The sequence below is a fragment of the Kryptolebias marmoratus genome, linkage group LG11, assembly GCF_001649575.2.
Source record: "Kryptolebias marmoratus isolate JLee-2015 linkage group LG11, ASM164957v2, whole genome shotgun sequence".
NCBI classification, from domain to species: Eukaryota; Metazoa; Chordata; class Actinopteri; order Cyprinodontiformes; family Rivulidae; genus Kryptolebias; species Kryptolebias marmoratus.
The window spans coordinates 10,056,535-10,071,830 of NC_051440.1; the positions used below are offsets into that span (position 1 = coordinate 10,056,535).

At 38.5% G+C, this 15,296-nt stretch overlaps 1 protein-coding gene across 18 annotated transcripts in view; it reads right to left on the bottom strand.

Annotated features, from left to right (window-relative positions):
• LOC108230054 (neuronal cell adhesion molecule-like) overlaps positions 1–15,296 on the bottom strand; it is an 81,263-nt gene continuing 65,967 nt past the window's right edge. For 9 of the 18 annotated variants that reach the window (XM_017405885.3, XM_037978209.1, XM_037978211.1 and 6 more), the window contains 14 exons: positions 14,760–14,861; positions 13,831–14,028; positions 13,511–13,581; positions 13,055–13,280; positions 12,770–12,885; positions 12,184–12,388; positions 11,642–11,764; positions 11,054–11,227; positions 9,040–9,099; positions 8,690–8,806; positions 6,762–6,920; positions 6,015–6,146; positions 5,588–5,666; positions 1–1,907 (listed from right to left, as the gene is read on the bottom strand). In XM_017405885.3, the coding sequence (XP_017261374.1) occupies positions 1,661–1,907; positions 5,588–5,666; positions 6,015–6,146; positions 6,762–6,920; positions 8,690–8,806; positions 9,040–9,099; positions 11,054–11,227; positions 11,642–11,764; positions 12,184–12,388; positions 12,770–12,885; positions 13,055–13,280; positions 13,511–13,581; positions 13,831–14,028; positions 14,760–14,861 (2,009 nt within the window). In that variant the 3' untranslated portion in view covers positions 1–1,660. The remainder of the gene's footprint in view (positions 1,908–5,587; positions 5,667–6,014; positions 6,147–6,761; positions 6,921–8,689; positions 8,807–9,039; positions 9,100–11,053; positions 11,228–11,641; positions 11,765–12,183; positions 12,389–12,769; positions 12,886–13,054; positions 13,281–13,510; positions 13,582–13,830; positions 14,029–14,759; positions 14,862–15,296) is intronic. The other 9 variants (XM_037978219.1, XM_037978221.1, XM_037978218.1 and 6 more) reach the window with 4 other exon arrangements.

Here is a 15,296-nt window from a genome sequence, read left to right on the forward strand (position 1 = left end):
TCAGAAAACTTTAGGCAGATTATCATTTATTTAGCTGTTATAGTTCCTGCAGCACAAATGTCAGACTTGCAATAAAAGGAATAAAACTTAAAATTGAGGAAAAAGAAAAATGTTAGTACAATTCTGTTTCGTAAATGCAAAACCATTTGCAAAACTGTCACAAAAGAAGAATTAAAATGGTAAAGAGTAAAACCAGCACAAACTGAGAAGATAAGTCTGTGCATCACGATGTTGATGGAAGATACCTAAGTTATAGTACTGTAATTAGAAAAACAATAATTTATGTATAAAAAAATCAGCCCAGTTAGTTGCATTACAATGTACAATTTGCACAGCAAGAAAAAAACAAAACAAAACAAAAAAAACCAGTTACCTTTATGTATATATTTTCTACAAGTTGTCTACATTTATTACAGTCCTATGAACAATTGAAACCAATTCATGCACAACATTGCCACTTATTGACTGCCATATATGCTGCTTGTCCCTGTACAATCAATCAAAGTATTTACAAATTCAACAAATACTCTACAGGTCTTAAAAAAAATGAAACTTGATGCAAGTTAAGAAAAAAAAAATCTTCATCCCATCCAAAGGCCCTCTGGGTTAGTTGGTACATATGAACAAATTTTGCCTAATAGAAACTAAATAATAACTGGCACGCACACACACACAGGTCTACATTCATCAATACACTGCAGATATAATGATCAATCACTCTTTCATGCACCACAATGTTTTGAGCTGATTCATTGTGAGGGTGATAATTCGGGGAGGAATCAAAGTTTCCATCAGGTCCTCGGGTTCATCTTCGCGGATGAGACATCTGCAGTCCCATTACTGTCTCCTTTACGGTACATGAACTCAAAGAAAAGAGTCTTTAGAACTGAATGATTGTGTGAAAAGGCACAAACTGCTGAAGTAGCACTAAGGGAAGCTACTGCGCTCTCAGCATTCCCTTCTGGCCTTCGAACTGAGCTCAATAAGCGAAAATCACGTGTAGAGAAAATACCCCCACACACACAAAAGAAAAAAAAACAAAGAAACTGACATGCCTATCAGTTTCTACATTTGAACATAGATGACGTATAAGGTAGCATCAGCGCTGCAAAATAAAGCCCCCTGCATGCTTTTCACCAAAACTCCTCCATACTGTGCATGATGTGCCCTGTGGGCTGCAAATGATTATTAGAAAAGCATCAACGTTAATGTATAACATCATCACAGCTTCCGACACGTCTCAGTTGAGAAAACAGATGGTGGAAAAAGCATTTTCCCCAATGCATTTAACACTCTTTCAATAGCAGATAATGTAGTAACCAATAAACAGACATAATCCAGAAAAGCAGTGTTTATGTGAGACTCCTTGCGTGGGAAGCAGCCTTTGTTAATATCAGCGTTAATAACATTTGAGTATAGGTGATGACTGAGAAGCCCCCCCCCCCCCCTGCTATTGACAGTTTCCAAATGTCTCTGTAAAGAAGCGAAAGCGTAAATATCTTCCATCGGTCTGTTTATGTTTTTTGAGTCATGTACGAATGCGGAAGGGATGTATGATGAAGAAGCCATGCAGCGCAGAGATAGGGGAGATGTCTGGGACTGAGGGGGGGATGCAGGCAGTCCGTGCAGCACACCATCCTGCTCCGCTAGCACCGATTAGCTACACAAAAGAGTTCAAGGAGTTCATGGCATTTATAGGAGACGGGGCCTCCGAGCTCTCGGGGCCCTCAGCATTGTCCCTGCAGGAGCTCTTCCCACTATACTGGCCAATAAAGGAGCCGTCTTCGTTGAACTGTCCGTCTCCTCCTTCCCCGTAGTCAACTAAACTGTCGTCACTGTCGTCTCTCTTAACTGTGCCGTTGGATGGTGTGCGGCTCCCCTTTAACGGTTTATGGTCCTCATTGTCACTGAGGGAGAAAATAACATGCAGATGTTACAGGTGAGATGAAGTGACAGATGCAACAGGTAGATTAGTGATCAATTTTTTTTGTGTAGATGGAGCATGCAGCTGCCAATTATTACTTTTAACCATGAGTGTGGAAAATAATGCTCTGTACTACTTTTCAACTTGACTTGCTCCATGTCTAAAACCCCGACCGTGCAAAATGTTGGGATCTTGTGTACTATGTAAATAAAACAGAATGCAAGCTCATGAACCAATATTTTATCTGCAATGAAACATAATAAACATATTAAATGCTTAGACTAAGAAATTGAACCATTTATACAAAAAATAGGTAACTTTGAATACAGTATTATGGCAACAACACATTTCAAGAGTTGGGACAAAGCCGTGATTCCCACTGTGAAGCATCTCCTCTTCTTTTATTGACATTTACAGTCTGTAAAAGTCCCATTCTTGTCTAGTGGAGGATTCTAGATGTTCTAGCTGGGTCTTTTTTAGTGATTTTGTTTTGTTGGATGGGAGCACAGGTTGTTCTAAAACCTGTATATACTTTTCTGCATTGATGGTGCCTTTCCAGATGTGTAAGCTGCCCATGGCAGAGGCACTAATGCAACCCCATACCATCAGAGAGGCAGACTTTTGAACTGTGCGCTGACAACATACCAAATGTCTCTCTCATCTTTAGTACAGAAGATGTGGCATCTATGGTTTCCAATGGATATTATGAACTGTACATGATGGAATATTCAGTCTTCCCAAGTTTCCATTAAGGAACTATACTGTAAAATCGTTCCACTATTTTTAGATGCAGTTTTCTCACAGACTGGTGAACCTTTGCCCATCTTTACTTCTGATCGATAAAGCCTCACTTAAATGCTCCTCCTTTTGAAAAATGCTCCTCCAGCTGTTTATTTGTAGCACTAACCTTTACAGCCTTTTGTTGCCCCTGACCCTTCTTTTTGAGATTGTTGCTGCCATAAAATTAAAAATTATTTAAAAAATTGTTTATTCTTTGTTTAATCATTTGATATGTTTACTATGTCCCATTGTGAATAAAATATGGGTTTCTGAAATTTGCAAATCATTGCATTTAGTTTTTATTTACATTTTACACAACATCCCAACTTTTTTGGAACTGGGGTTGTGAAAAAAAAAACCAACAGAATGATTACTTGGTTTCTATCAGGCAACAGGGGAATAAAGCTCAAGCAATCAGACTGTGTTCAAATTCCCCTTGAAACCAAATATGAAGGTGTGTGACCAAAGCATTGCCACCCTCCCAAGACAGAAGTTGCAATGAGAAACAGAAGATTTGGTGCAATGAAGTGAATAAAACTTGGAAAGCAAGTTTTCAGCCAGACATCCCTCCCCTAAAAGCAAGCATGAGAGTAATCACAAGTTGCATGAAAAGTTGGCAAAGAAAGTTTTCTTTGGCTCTCGGATAATTAAAAACATTCCATGAGTTAAACATCAGTGATGTATGATCACAAAGCCGTCATAATGTTGAGAAATCTTTTGAACCAATTACAAGAAACAAAGCCGTAAAATATCTCTAAGAAGCAGAATGGCACAGTGAAGCCACAGACCGTAATAGAAAAAAGGTTTTAATAACCGCTGAACATGATGAAGGCTTCATGAGCAAATATTAAACTGGATGACAGAAACTGTTTTTCTCCACAGTGACCTCAGTGTCTACAGGACCCCCCACCCTTACCTTTACTCAGACTTACACCCCCGAGACCAGATGGGGACATATCACTGAAATCCCACACAAAGTCACTCCTGTACATTATTTCACTACACATGTGGGAAGATGTTCTGCTCGTAGATTAGTGACATACAAAGAACAGATCAGATGAGTTAAGTTGTGCCTTTATTGACATCCAGTTCCTGCTTAGTAAACAAAAACAGCATGAGGAAAAAAAAAAGAAATCTCTCACAAAGGCACCATGTAGTTTGTACACTTTGCCTTGTGATTAGTCTAATCTGTTCTGAGTTGGTGACCATTGTTTTGGTTAATTTTTAGTTCAAAATACCACAGACTGGTGCCATTCTACATATGTTATTATAAAAAAGACCAAAACCAATCAACTAAGAAGTATTTTCCAGACAGCAACAGCAGCTGCTAGCTGTAGCACTTTCGGTGCAGCCTGGGGGACTTCAGGCAGGAACATCCTAATGGTTTTCCAACAATGAATGTAGAGTGAGAAACTGAGAAAAGGGTAAAGTTTAGCTGCAGGAGAAGTGCTACAGCTAGCAGCTGCTGTGGATGTTTGTGCTTCGGAATAACTATAAAAGTCTTTGTAAATAATTGTGTAATGTTTATGGTTTTAAACGTTTATAAAACAGCCATTATGATATAATACAGGTAAGCTAGAAGTTGTTGATAACCATTCAACAGCCCCCTACTTTAAATATTCTGGAGTATCCCTTTAAAAAAACAAATATGGTGCCTAAGACAGCCACCAGCAACTAAACTTTTAATCATTTAGAGCAGCTGCTTTCAAAAACTATCAAGCTGAACTATTTTAAGAAGGTATTCAGCTAGTCAGTAGAGGTATGTACAACTTTAGTCTGGATGTAAGTTCAGCATAACAACCATACTGCTGGTTTTGATCTTTTTTATGGAATTTATAGTCATTATAGAAATGTAGAATATCAGCAATCTTAACCAATAAAAACAGACCTGTCAGAAACAGCAGTAATCAGCTCATTCGGTCATGATTGGCTTCCCTCAAACATGCTTTTAATGTCATATTACATTCATATGCATCTCTATAACGTATTTCTATATATGCACAATATTTCCATTCAACACAGTATTGCCTAAAGCAAAATTAATGTTGTAAATCTGTGCATAATATATATATATATATATCTATATAACTGCATAAAATCAATTATTTTTTTATTTGTCTTAATACAAAAAGGAATATCATACAAAATATAAAAGCAAGACTATCTTATAAATTGACTTTTAAAAACAATATTCCAAAATGATAGATATACAGAATTAAAGTGCTTCTTTTTTTTTCTGTTTTTGAAATTTGGCGTGCGATTGGAGAAGCAGCCCACAGAGAAGATGTTGGCAAGCATAGCTGAATAACTGCTGGAAGTTAGAAGTTTAGTGCTTTTCTGTCCTATACGGGTCATGTAAGCAGAAATACACTAAGCAAACTGTTAATACTAGATGTTCTCTACATACAATGTTTATGTCTAGCTTATTGTTTGAGATTAGATTTGATGCTTAGAATCAGTTTTATCTTTTGTAACACATGGTCACATTGAAACCTCTGAAACATTAAATCTCTTAGACCTGAAGAATCCCACTTCGCAAATGACTCCACACTGTCATGTCAAGCAAACACAATAGTCCAACACCAGTGGCATCCGAGACATCCCGCAACCCAGAAAAAAAAAATAGTCTTGTGCTTCTTTGTTGTAGAAGGTCAGAATGGGGGCACTTCGTCTTGCAGTTGTGACTTGTGAGTGATTTAGTGGTCAGCTGTAATGTTTGAGAAGAAGGGAGGGAGTGAAGAGCTCCAGGCCCAGTCAGAGAGAGAGAGAGAGAGAGCGAGAGAGAGAGAGAGATGATCTGGGCCAGAAGTGGGCACAGGGCTGGGGTGAATGGCTAAAAATGGAGGCTCGGGGGGCTCGGGAAGCCAGAGCACCTTCTCTCACCTGTATTCCACAAAAGTACAGTCATCGTCTTTCATTGGCTGGAACTCGGGGTCTGTGTGTGCGTCCTCTTTCTCTTTGACTGGTGAAACACAGAGGGCAATTTAGATAAATGTGTTCGGTAAATATAATAAAACAATACGTTTTTGTGTTATGTTTCTTTAATGAAAGCATACTGCAAAAAGAAGGGAAAAGTAAAAAAAATGTCTCATTAAAACACGAGAAAGATGCAGAAATGATGAATGTCCTTACAAGCAATTCAAACAAAAGAGTTTGTTGTGATACACACACACACACTGCAATAGAAAGCTGGTTAAAACACTGTGAGAGCAAAACCAGCTAGAATAATCCTATTTTAAAGGGATTTTAAAGAAAACAGAAAGCTTTGCAGCATCGTTTTATTTGGGGTGATGTTTGTGCTGCAGCTCACCGGGGTATTTTCCTCCTTTATTCCTCTGGATGAAGCAGATAATGAGAAGAATCAGGATGAGCAGAGCGATGGCACACATGAGGCCAATGAACCATCCCTGAGTGGCGATGTCCACCTGTCTGCTCGCCACAGCTGGCCAGAACAGAACAAATAAAACAACAACATGATATTTATGACTGGAATCCTTTTTCAACTCTTTCTCAGCGACAAGAAAAGAAATATTCCCAATTAAAATCTGAAAGGGCTGCACATTATTTTGACAGGCATCATAGCTATTAGTAATATCAGCTTATAAGTGGAATAAAACTGCACATGCCTAAAAACAATCATGTTAGATGAGTTAGAAATCTTGGATTTTTGTTACAAGGATGGCAGTTCTGTGAGTATTTGTATAAAATCAGAGTGCATACAAAACCATACAAGTGCACAAACAGTGACAGATACACACAGAGACAACACTTACACACAAATAAGCAAGTTTCCTGTGTGTAACATTAAGTTAGACATTAGAACTTTAATGAACGTATACATTTAAATACCCAAACCAGGTGATCTAAAACTCTACAGAGTAAAACTGACAATAACCCGGCAGGATTTAAACCTGAAAGACATGCACACTGCTATAGGGTGTCTCTACTTCCAGATTAGACAACGACTCAAACTGCTACACGTTCTACATAAACGTCACAGTGTGAAGCACAGCTCGGCCAGAACAAGGCGGAGGCTTCGCCCCGACAAGTGCCTCACCTGGGACCGTGACAAAAAGCTCCTTGTAGTGGAGCTGCTGGTCGTGGTGACCCTCGGCCACCACCCGCACCTTATAGGAGAGGCCGACCTTTAAGCCTTTCAGCTTAACGTTCTGAGAGCCATTCGCAGGCTCTTTCTGCCAGTCCTCTACACCTTTACCTGTAGGAGGGACGTTGATGAAGAGAGGCATGTTTGAGGGGATGAAACACAACTTCAAAATGGACCGTGGAGGTGGTGACATTATGGGAGCTACGTGGTTGATAAAAACATCCACTGATGTGCGTAAAATCATTCATTTTCACGGAGTTCTAAAGATCCATTAGGTGTATGAATACACTAATGTGGTGGCCCTCAAAGCTCAATGCACTGCAACTTCAAAAAACCCACGCAAATCAAGAAAACTATTTAAAAATCACTGTGGAGACTAATATTGCAGCCTTAAAAAAAAAGAACATAATTATTTATTTAATTTTAGTCACAGCAGCAGCAGCACAGCTAGTGTACAACTACTTTGATCCAGACTGAAACAATATGTGTGTACCATACGCCTCAATGTATAACATAAGATGGACATCCAAGATAATTACTGTAGGGGAATTACATACAAACTACTGGAGGGATATTTATTAAACTCGTTGGTTTTTGGTAAAGATTTGCATAAAATATAAATGCAAATTCAAAACGCTTTCTTTAAATCTGCTTGAAGCGAAGTTGGTCCCACTGGTAGACTTCTCTCTTTCTGTCTTTGTGAAGAGTTTCAGTAACTGAAGGGTTTTAAAAAAAAACAATTCAGTTTGATTCATCCAGTTGTTGAATAGATTTATAAAAGAAATGCTTGATTATACTGATTATTTCTCGCTCCATAACACTGCCAAAAATTAATTTCCTTAACTCTTTGAAACTAGCTACACAAGTAAAAATAAAATCAATCACAAAAATGGACAGTACTGGGCAAAAGTATAGAGTCATTTCTTTTAATTACCCTGCCAAAGTGGCAGACTGATTAAAAGTTCTTCAGACTTTCTGAAGGTTTTTGAACCATTTTCTTTGGATTTGGGCTGTTTTTTCCACTTATTTTATGTCGTCTGATCATTTTCAGAGGAATGTTTTGGGGTTTTTTTGCTATAGTTTTTACCCCCTATTTCTTAAAGACATGACTTTCAGAAACCATTCTTCTGCTGTAGATACTTCTTATTTTTTGGCATGATACTGCACAATCAGTCATGGTCAGATACAAAAACTGGGCAGAAAATGAGTTAAAAAAGGCAGCAAAAGTTAAAGGAAAAAAAACTTGGAAAGATCTTCTGAAAGTCTGGAGAGCTATTGATCAAAACCACTTAATAAGATTAAAAGCAGGCTTGACTTCTTGGAGGCAAAGTATAAATGAAATATGGCTCATTTAAAACCTTTGCACAATATTATAAAGAAAAAATATGTTTATCTACATGTGAACTCTCAGGGCCACCATACACATTAAGGTAAAAATGAGCTAAATGTGAAATGTGTAATGACTGATGATCACTGGATTATATATTTCATGACATTTTTAAATGAGTTTATTCTATTATTATGGCGTTCATTAACTGAATGAATGAAACAGTAGGTGGGAGAGAGTCATACGACAGTGCTTTTCACCTCACTGCAGGTGAATAAAAACAATAGGAAGCACTTCAATTGGGATAAAAACATATTAAGCTGCTTTCTGGAACGTGTCTATTTAATATCCGTCCAAATTGTCGCTGGAATTGAGTACAATTTGAGTCAATAGCAGAACTGAGTAATTAGCTAACCAATCAGAGGAGGGTTAATTTATCACTTCTATGTCTTTGAGTTGTCATCAAAGCTAATATTTCTATTCAACCAGTTATGAAGCAGGAGTCTCTTCCCACCTATGCATGGAGCTGAGAAAAATGTGTTGCTTCGCTTACTGTCTACTGTGTATTCTACATATATGTTTTTCTCTGGGCCCCAGTAGTCCCAACTGATCAGAGCCCCATCTTCTTCAAGCGAGTAGGTAACGTTCGTGAAAGGACTCATTGGCCGCGCTGCGCACACAAGAGAAAAGACAAACATCAAGGAGGGTCCGCTGGTCAACAGACAACCCGCAGAGTCGCAAAAAAAGAGGCTCTATAGTTTCATTACATGCTGTAAGCGAAGCTACGCAAACCTACACAACAGCAGAACTGGGAAAACTACACTATCAAAACAGCAAACACAATAAAGCTTTGAGTGGACTAATCAGACATGGAGTTTACTAAGATCACAGCAGAATCTGTACCCTTATGTAGTGGACGAAGAGGAGGAGACCATGCAAAAGGGTGGGAGGTTTGGGTGTTTCCTGTAAACAACAATGAGAGGGTAAAGATGGCACCACACCCAAATTGTACACACACACACACACGCATGCATGCAAAAGACAAAGATTCACAAAGACGTCTTCCACAAGGACGCACACGGAGAACACAGCTCATTAGCATGCCGAGCAAACCCTTGCCATGCAGCAGGAAAGACCCAGCAGACACCCGCGGAAGACATATAAGACGGTCAAAGTTGTCAACAACAAAGGAAAAGAAAAGCAGCAGACCACTTTGAACAGTCTCGTCTGGTGTGTTTTTTAAATGGAAGTCAGAAGGCTCGTGTCACATTGCATCTCTACCTCAGTGGCTTTGAACTCAAACCCACACTTTGCTGGGTCACAATTTCACAGAGGCAAGGTGAAGGTCCTCAAAGACAAGGGCACGCTTGTGGGTCTGTTTTTCACATATTGCTCTTTTTGCAAAACAAGAGCCTGCCTAGATACACCATGTTTGTCTAAAGCCTGCTACTCGAGGTTAAAGAGAGAAACTGCACATGGGGAAACAAAGGGACAGGGGTTACAGTGGGCTGTAGCACCCCCCCTCCAGTTGGTGCCACTTTTAGATCAGTGAGACATTTAAGTGGTCATGCTGTGTCATAGTCAGGGAGGGGATTCATAATAGCATGAGTCAGGGTATCTAACAATGCAACTGATTCTAATCAGCTAAATATAGGGGTGAAATAATGCTTTATATGCAACATACAAAACAGGAAGAACAGAAAAAGCTTTGAAATTGTTCAAATGCAACAATGATGCAACAATAAAGCAACAGTTTCAGTTATTTTCATGGTCAGTTAAAGTGGTTCTTGTTGATGGTACAAGGTATAAAATTTCAGCAAAACGGGAAAAAAAAATACTCATTAAAAGTGTCATTTGTCAAATGTGATGTTTAAAAGACCTGTTTCATCAAACAGCACAAGAAATTAACATTGCAATGAAAAACATAAAAGAAAAAAACATGGTTTTTTTTTCTAAAGTTAGAAGCAACAAATGGCCTTTTTGTTACAAATTGTTGCTTAAGTTTTGATTTTCACACAATCAAAGTGACTGTTTCGGTCTTAAAAAGAAAAAAAACTGAAGACTGCTTTACAATTACAGTATTTCAGTGGTGGAGATGGAGTTTTCTTTTTAAAGCAACAATCTAAAAGCACACACAGCAGAGCTTCAGAGAACAATTAAAACATGCTGGGAGGCTCGTTTCCAGTCCACAAAGCTTTATTTAGAAAAGCCCGTGATTTAATTCTAATGGTTTCTAAATGGACAGATTTTTTTATTAACACAAAAATCAAACTCCAAATTTCAAGCTGATGTTTCTTTTTTTTTCACATAGCTAGCAAGAAATGAATATCCTAATAACGATGATTAATAACCTTTCAAAACATTTTCCTAATGAGTTCGTTTCAGTCGACAGTTTCAATACAGCATGATGTTCATTTCATAAATTATAATCCCATTAGTTTGTGCTTTGGAGCATAGCCGCCCGGTAATTTACAAGCTGCTGCCATGTTGATCGTGGTTTCTATGGTGACACCCTCAAGACGTCAAACAATATTCCTGAACTGATATCAAGAAGCCAACGTCCATCTTTTACACACAATCTGTCACCTGCTGGTTTTAGCTTGTGCACTTCGGATCACTTACATCAAATGTATTTTATTCTTTTCTTAATGAATATTCTTTATATAATATATATATATATGAAAATGCAGATATAACTTTTATGCCAAAACTGTTTCACTGCATTTTCATTTCATTCATTCTAGGTTTAGTGAATAGCACATTGTGATATGGTGCTTTTAAATGGAGATTAAATAGAACCAAACATTCACTCCAATAATGTTTGTTTTATTTGGTTTTACAGTCTTCCCTGACTATATGGTAATTACAGCTGCTATTCAGCTTATCGTCTTCCACTTGTCTGCATTTGATGACTTACCTTCGTCTGAGACGGCAGCTTCCTGAGAAACAGCTGGGCCTGCTCCACTGCTTGTTTTCGCACTCAATAAAAACTTGTAGCGTTTGCTGTACTTGAGGATGGGCAAAGTGACTGAGGTCTCATTGGCGGCCAGCGCCAGCTCCTCCTCTGGGCCCAGCTCATTGGAGTTATTGACTACAGGGGTGAGGGATGGATGACAGCGACGATGGGATGGAGGGGGAGGGAGTTGGAAAGCAGCAAGTCCAACAGAGATATAAGGAGGATGGAGGGGTTGAAGAAGAAGTGTCAGTGGTGAGAAAGGTGAAAAGGAAAAGATTTGGATATGGGGAATGTAGGATTCAGGGAGGAGAGGGAAGATAGGAGTGACCAAAGTTGATTTGTTAATTTGTGTTGTAATTGTAATGAAAAAAACAATGTTTTTAGGCTACTCTATTGATTTCCTGTTATCTGTTTAATGACCTGAACAGAGTGACAGCGTAAGACATGAAAAAGAGTGACATTGTAATCTACATACTACATGGAGGATGACATTAATAAACTCACTTATTTTCCTAAAAAAAAAAATTAAAAAAAAAATAAACAACTCACCGGGCTGATATTTAAGGGTATAGCCAGTGATGTGCCCATTGTGTTCAAGGGGAGGACTCCAATTAAGAGTTAAAGAATCCAGGTCTGTTTTAGCCACTTCCAGTGAGGTGGGAGGTCCAGGCGCTGCAAAAAAAAGAAAAGCCCCATTAAAGATGAAACAGTGTACAAGCTCTATAAAGCAACACTGAAGCCTATTGGGGGAAAAAGAAAGAAGGAAAAAGATGTCTGCAGATAAAGCTAGAGTTCAGATCTAAGAGTTTTTCTGTTTATTGTTTATGAAGAATTATTACCTTAACTGTTGTAAGAAGCTTTTTAAACCACCTTAGTTTAAAGAAATGAATAATAATTCTGACAGACGGATGAAAAACAGTCTATTCAAGCTTGTAAAAGCATCTAAAAAAAGCCATAGGATTTTATGTACAACTAAATAAGATCTTTGACCTTACTGACCATAAGATAACAATGACTGAAGTGTAAAACTGAACTTTCTAAACACTTATTTAATCACCTTTATTACTGTAGAGTGTGTGTCATTGTCCTACCTCCCTCAGGTGTCTTAAAGTGCTGCGTTGGGCTTGGGGGGCCCTCTCCTTTGCCATTATAGACCCTTACATGAAACAAGTAGGCACTGAAGGGGTGCAAACCAGGTAGCATCCCGTGGGTGTGGTTCCCACTGAAGGAAAGGATGTCCTTCTCCATGTGATCAGGGTTGTGTTTGTGCATGCCGTGTTTTCTCCAGTAATATACCTGCAAAAGTAATGTAATTGCTCAGTTGTTGCCATTTTTAAACCAGGTTTAATGTCTCAAAAATACATTTTAATAGTAACATTTTGGATGACTAACACTGGCTGCTCCTTATTCATTATGGGATGAAGGAGTGAAGTAAATTAGGCCAATGCTGCATTCAATGACCATGAAGAAACAGATTTTCATAACTGAGCCAGAAATAAATTTAAAAAAAAAAACACCACCAGAAGTCAAATTTCTAGGTTGGAAACTCAGGTAGGGTTTGATTTCATGACTTGTGTAAGATTTCAAAATTTCTCAAGAAGACTATGTACGTTCAAGATTTGCATCTATGTTAGTGGAATTTGTTTGGGATAGTGCATATATTTCATCATACTGTACCTTGTATCCTTTGAGATGTCCTCGTATTGAATTATGAGGCACAGCATCCCACAGTATCTTTGCCAGAGTGCTGTTTATCACAACAGCCTTTACATTGTCTGGAGTTCCTATCGGCACTGTACAGTTGATAAAAAAAAACAAAAATAACAGCACAACATGAGAGCAGGCAAGAACAAAAAGGGCAGAGTAAATGTTACAGGTTACACAACCAAATGCACCACCCCAGGCTCTTGCATGTTGTCATTTAGTACAAGTCTAAAGGTCTAAGGGGTCACTAGAACTCACGGTCCTCTCCCGAGAAGCCGAGGACAACAGCAGGCTCAGGTCCCGCTCCGTAGTTGTTCACAGCCTGAACTTTTATCTCGTATGGAGAAAACGTGGGCGTTCCAGACACGGTAAACTTGGAATTGCTGGACACGTTCTGCGTGGCCCACTCAGCGCCCAGTTTCTTCTGCCTCCAGCTCACTTTATAGTGAAGCCCTGGACCATTAGACTGGAGGTTGGACAGAGGCTGCAGAGGGGGAAAGATTTATATGTAACCTATTTTTAGAAAAAGTACTTCTGCTAAAGCACTATGCCATTTGTGATATGAGTGTATAACAATAAAGCAAAAATGAAATGAGAGAAAATGATACAAAACTTATACCACCACAAGGATATTTTGGTATATTTCAGTACTCTTTGGACAAAAGGTAACACCTCAGAGCTGACATTGGTTAGCCTAGTTAGTTACTTTATTACCTTCCATGAAATTACAAGGTTGTCATGTTCCGTTCCAATTCCATGCACCCCTGCTGGGTTCTCATCTGGAGCTGAAAAATAGATTATTAAAGACAAATCAACAACGTCCTGCAGGAAAAGCTACCATGTGGTTTAAATGATCATTCTCATTAACTTTTGAGATGAGGCATTAAGCTGCTGCTTATTAAAAAAAATCACTTAAATGTGTTCAGTTACCAAATAGTGCATCAAAGTTTTTCCAAATTTAACTCTTACAGGTTTGTTTGGATTATTCACATTAGGCACTGACAAATCACACAATCTGGGAGTCGACTGTGTACCTGCGGGATCGGTTTTGTACATTTTGGAGGGGCTGCTGGCATTGCTGTAACCAACAGCGTTAAGAGCAAAAACTCTGAAGGTGTAGTGGACGTAGGGTGAAAGTTTGAGATGAGCTGTTGTCATGGTTCCAGGAACCTCTGTAAGGTTGTGCCAGTGGCCTCGATGATGCAGCGAGTCTTCGTACTGGATCAGAAATTCTGCATTAAAAGAAAAAAAAAGAGATTATTTCTAGACTTTATTTACTGTCTGGTCACATACTTCCATAACAGGTTGAATGTCCTCAGGCTGTTGTAAATAAAAAAAGACTCTGAGAACATGAAGAGGCTTCAATTAAATTGTGGAATTTTCCAAGTTTCTATTATTCATGCTTATCTGCAACACGCTGAGTGAAAAAGGTCATTATTACTTAGTCAGAGGCAAAAGATGTTTCTCTGTATGCTGCTTTTTAAAAGATTTAGGGTAGATTTTTATTGACTATAAACAAAAAAAATAGTGGTTGATTGTTATTCTGCACAAATGGATTAGTTAGATTTTTAATATACAGAAATCTTACTCAGTGTTTAGGGGAATCAGCTAAGAGTAAGAGCTTGTTAGGACTAATTTGTGTCACAGTATCAAGCTCAAAAAGTACGTGAAATCTCAGGGGTTTTTCCCCTTTTAGAAGATGACAATATGTTAGGGAGAAACCTATAAAATAATGGGGTTGTCAGATAAAAAAAAGATAAAAAAAGCAAAATTAGGACTCCTAATTAGCACTTATTTGTTTGCTAACATATCTATGAGGCCCTGAATATATATTTATTACACTTCTTACCACCCTTTGAGTTTCACCTTCTGAGGTTTGACCACTCAATAGTTGTCATAATAGTATAAAACAGGTTAAGCCATGGAATGAACAGGTTGCAAACACAAACAGACACAAACATACTTTGAATAGGACTGTTATGTTCATCCCCCGGGGTCCAAGTGAGCTGAACACTTCTCTTCGTCTGGTCTGTCAGCTCCAGGTCAGTGGGTGGGTCGGGTTTTTCTGGGAGGAAAACCGCAGAAACAAGAAGCAGGGTACTTATTTCGGCTCGTGTTTTGCTGAATATTAGAGGATTGACTAAATTTCAAATGTAAAGCTTTAACCAAACAGTCTCGGTTACATGTTTATTTATTTACATGTTCCATTCGATTACTTTATTTGACCCGCTGATGATACACATGCAGATGATGATACACATTGCTTCATGCATAATGAAATGTCTGATGCTCAGCTTGAGAATCTTTGCTCCGCCTCACGCTCAACAGATTAAACCAACGCTCACGTTGTGATGATGAAGTGAAATGCATGCTTCAAATAAATCACTAATGAGTAAATATCACAAGGGGAATATACAGTATATCTGCCTTGAAATTATCTTTGACTTGAAGAGCAAGAGGGAATTTCTCCCCCTTTTTTTTTGCCTAATGTTTGTTTCAG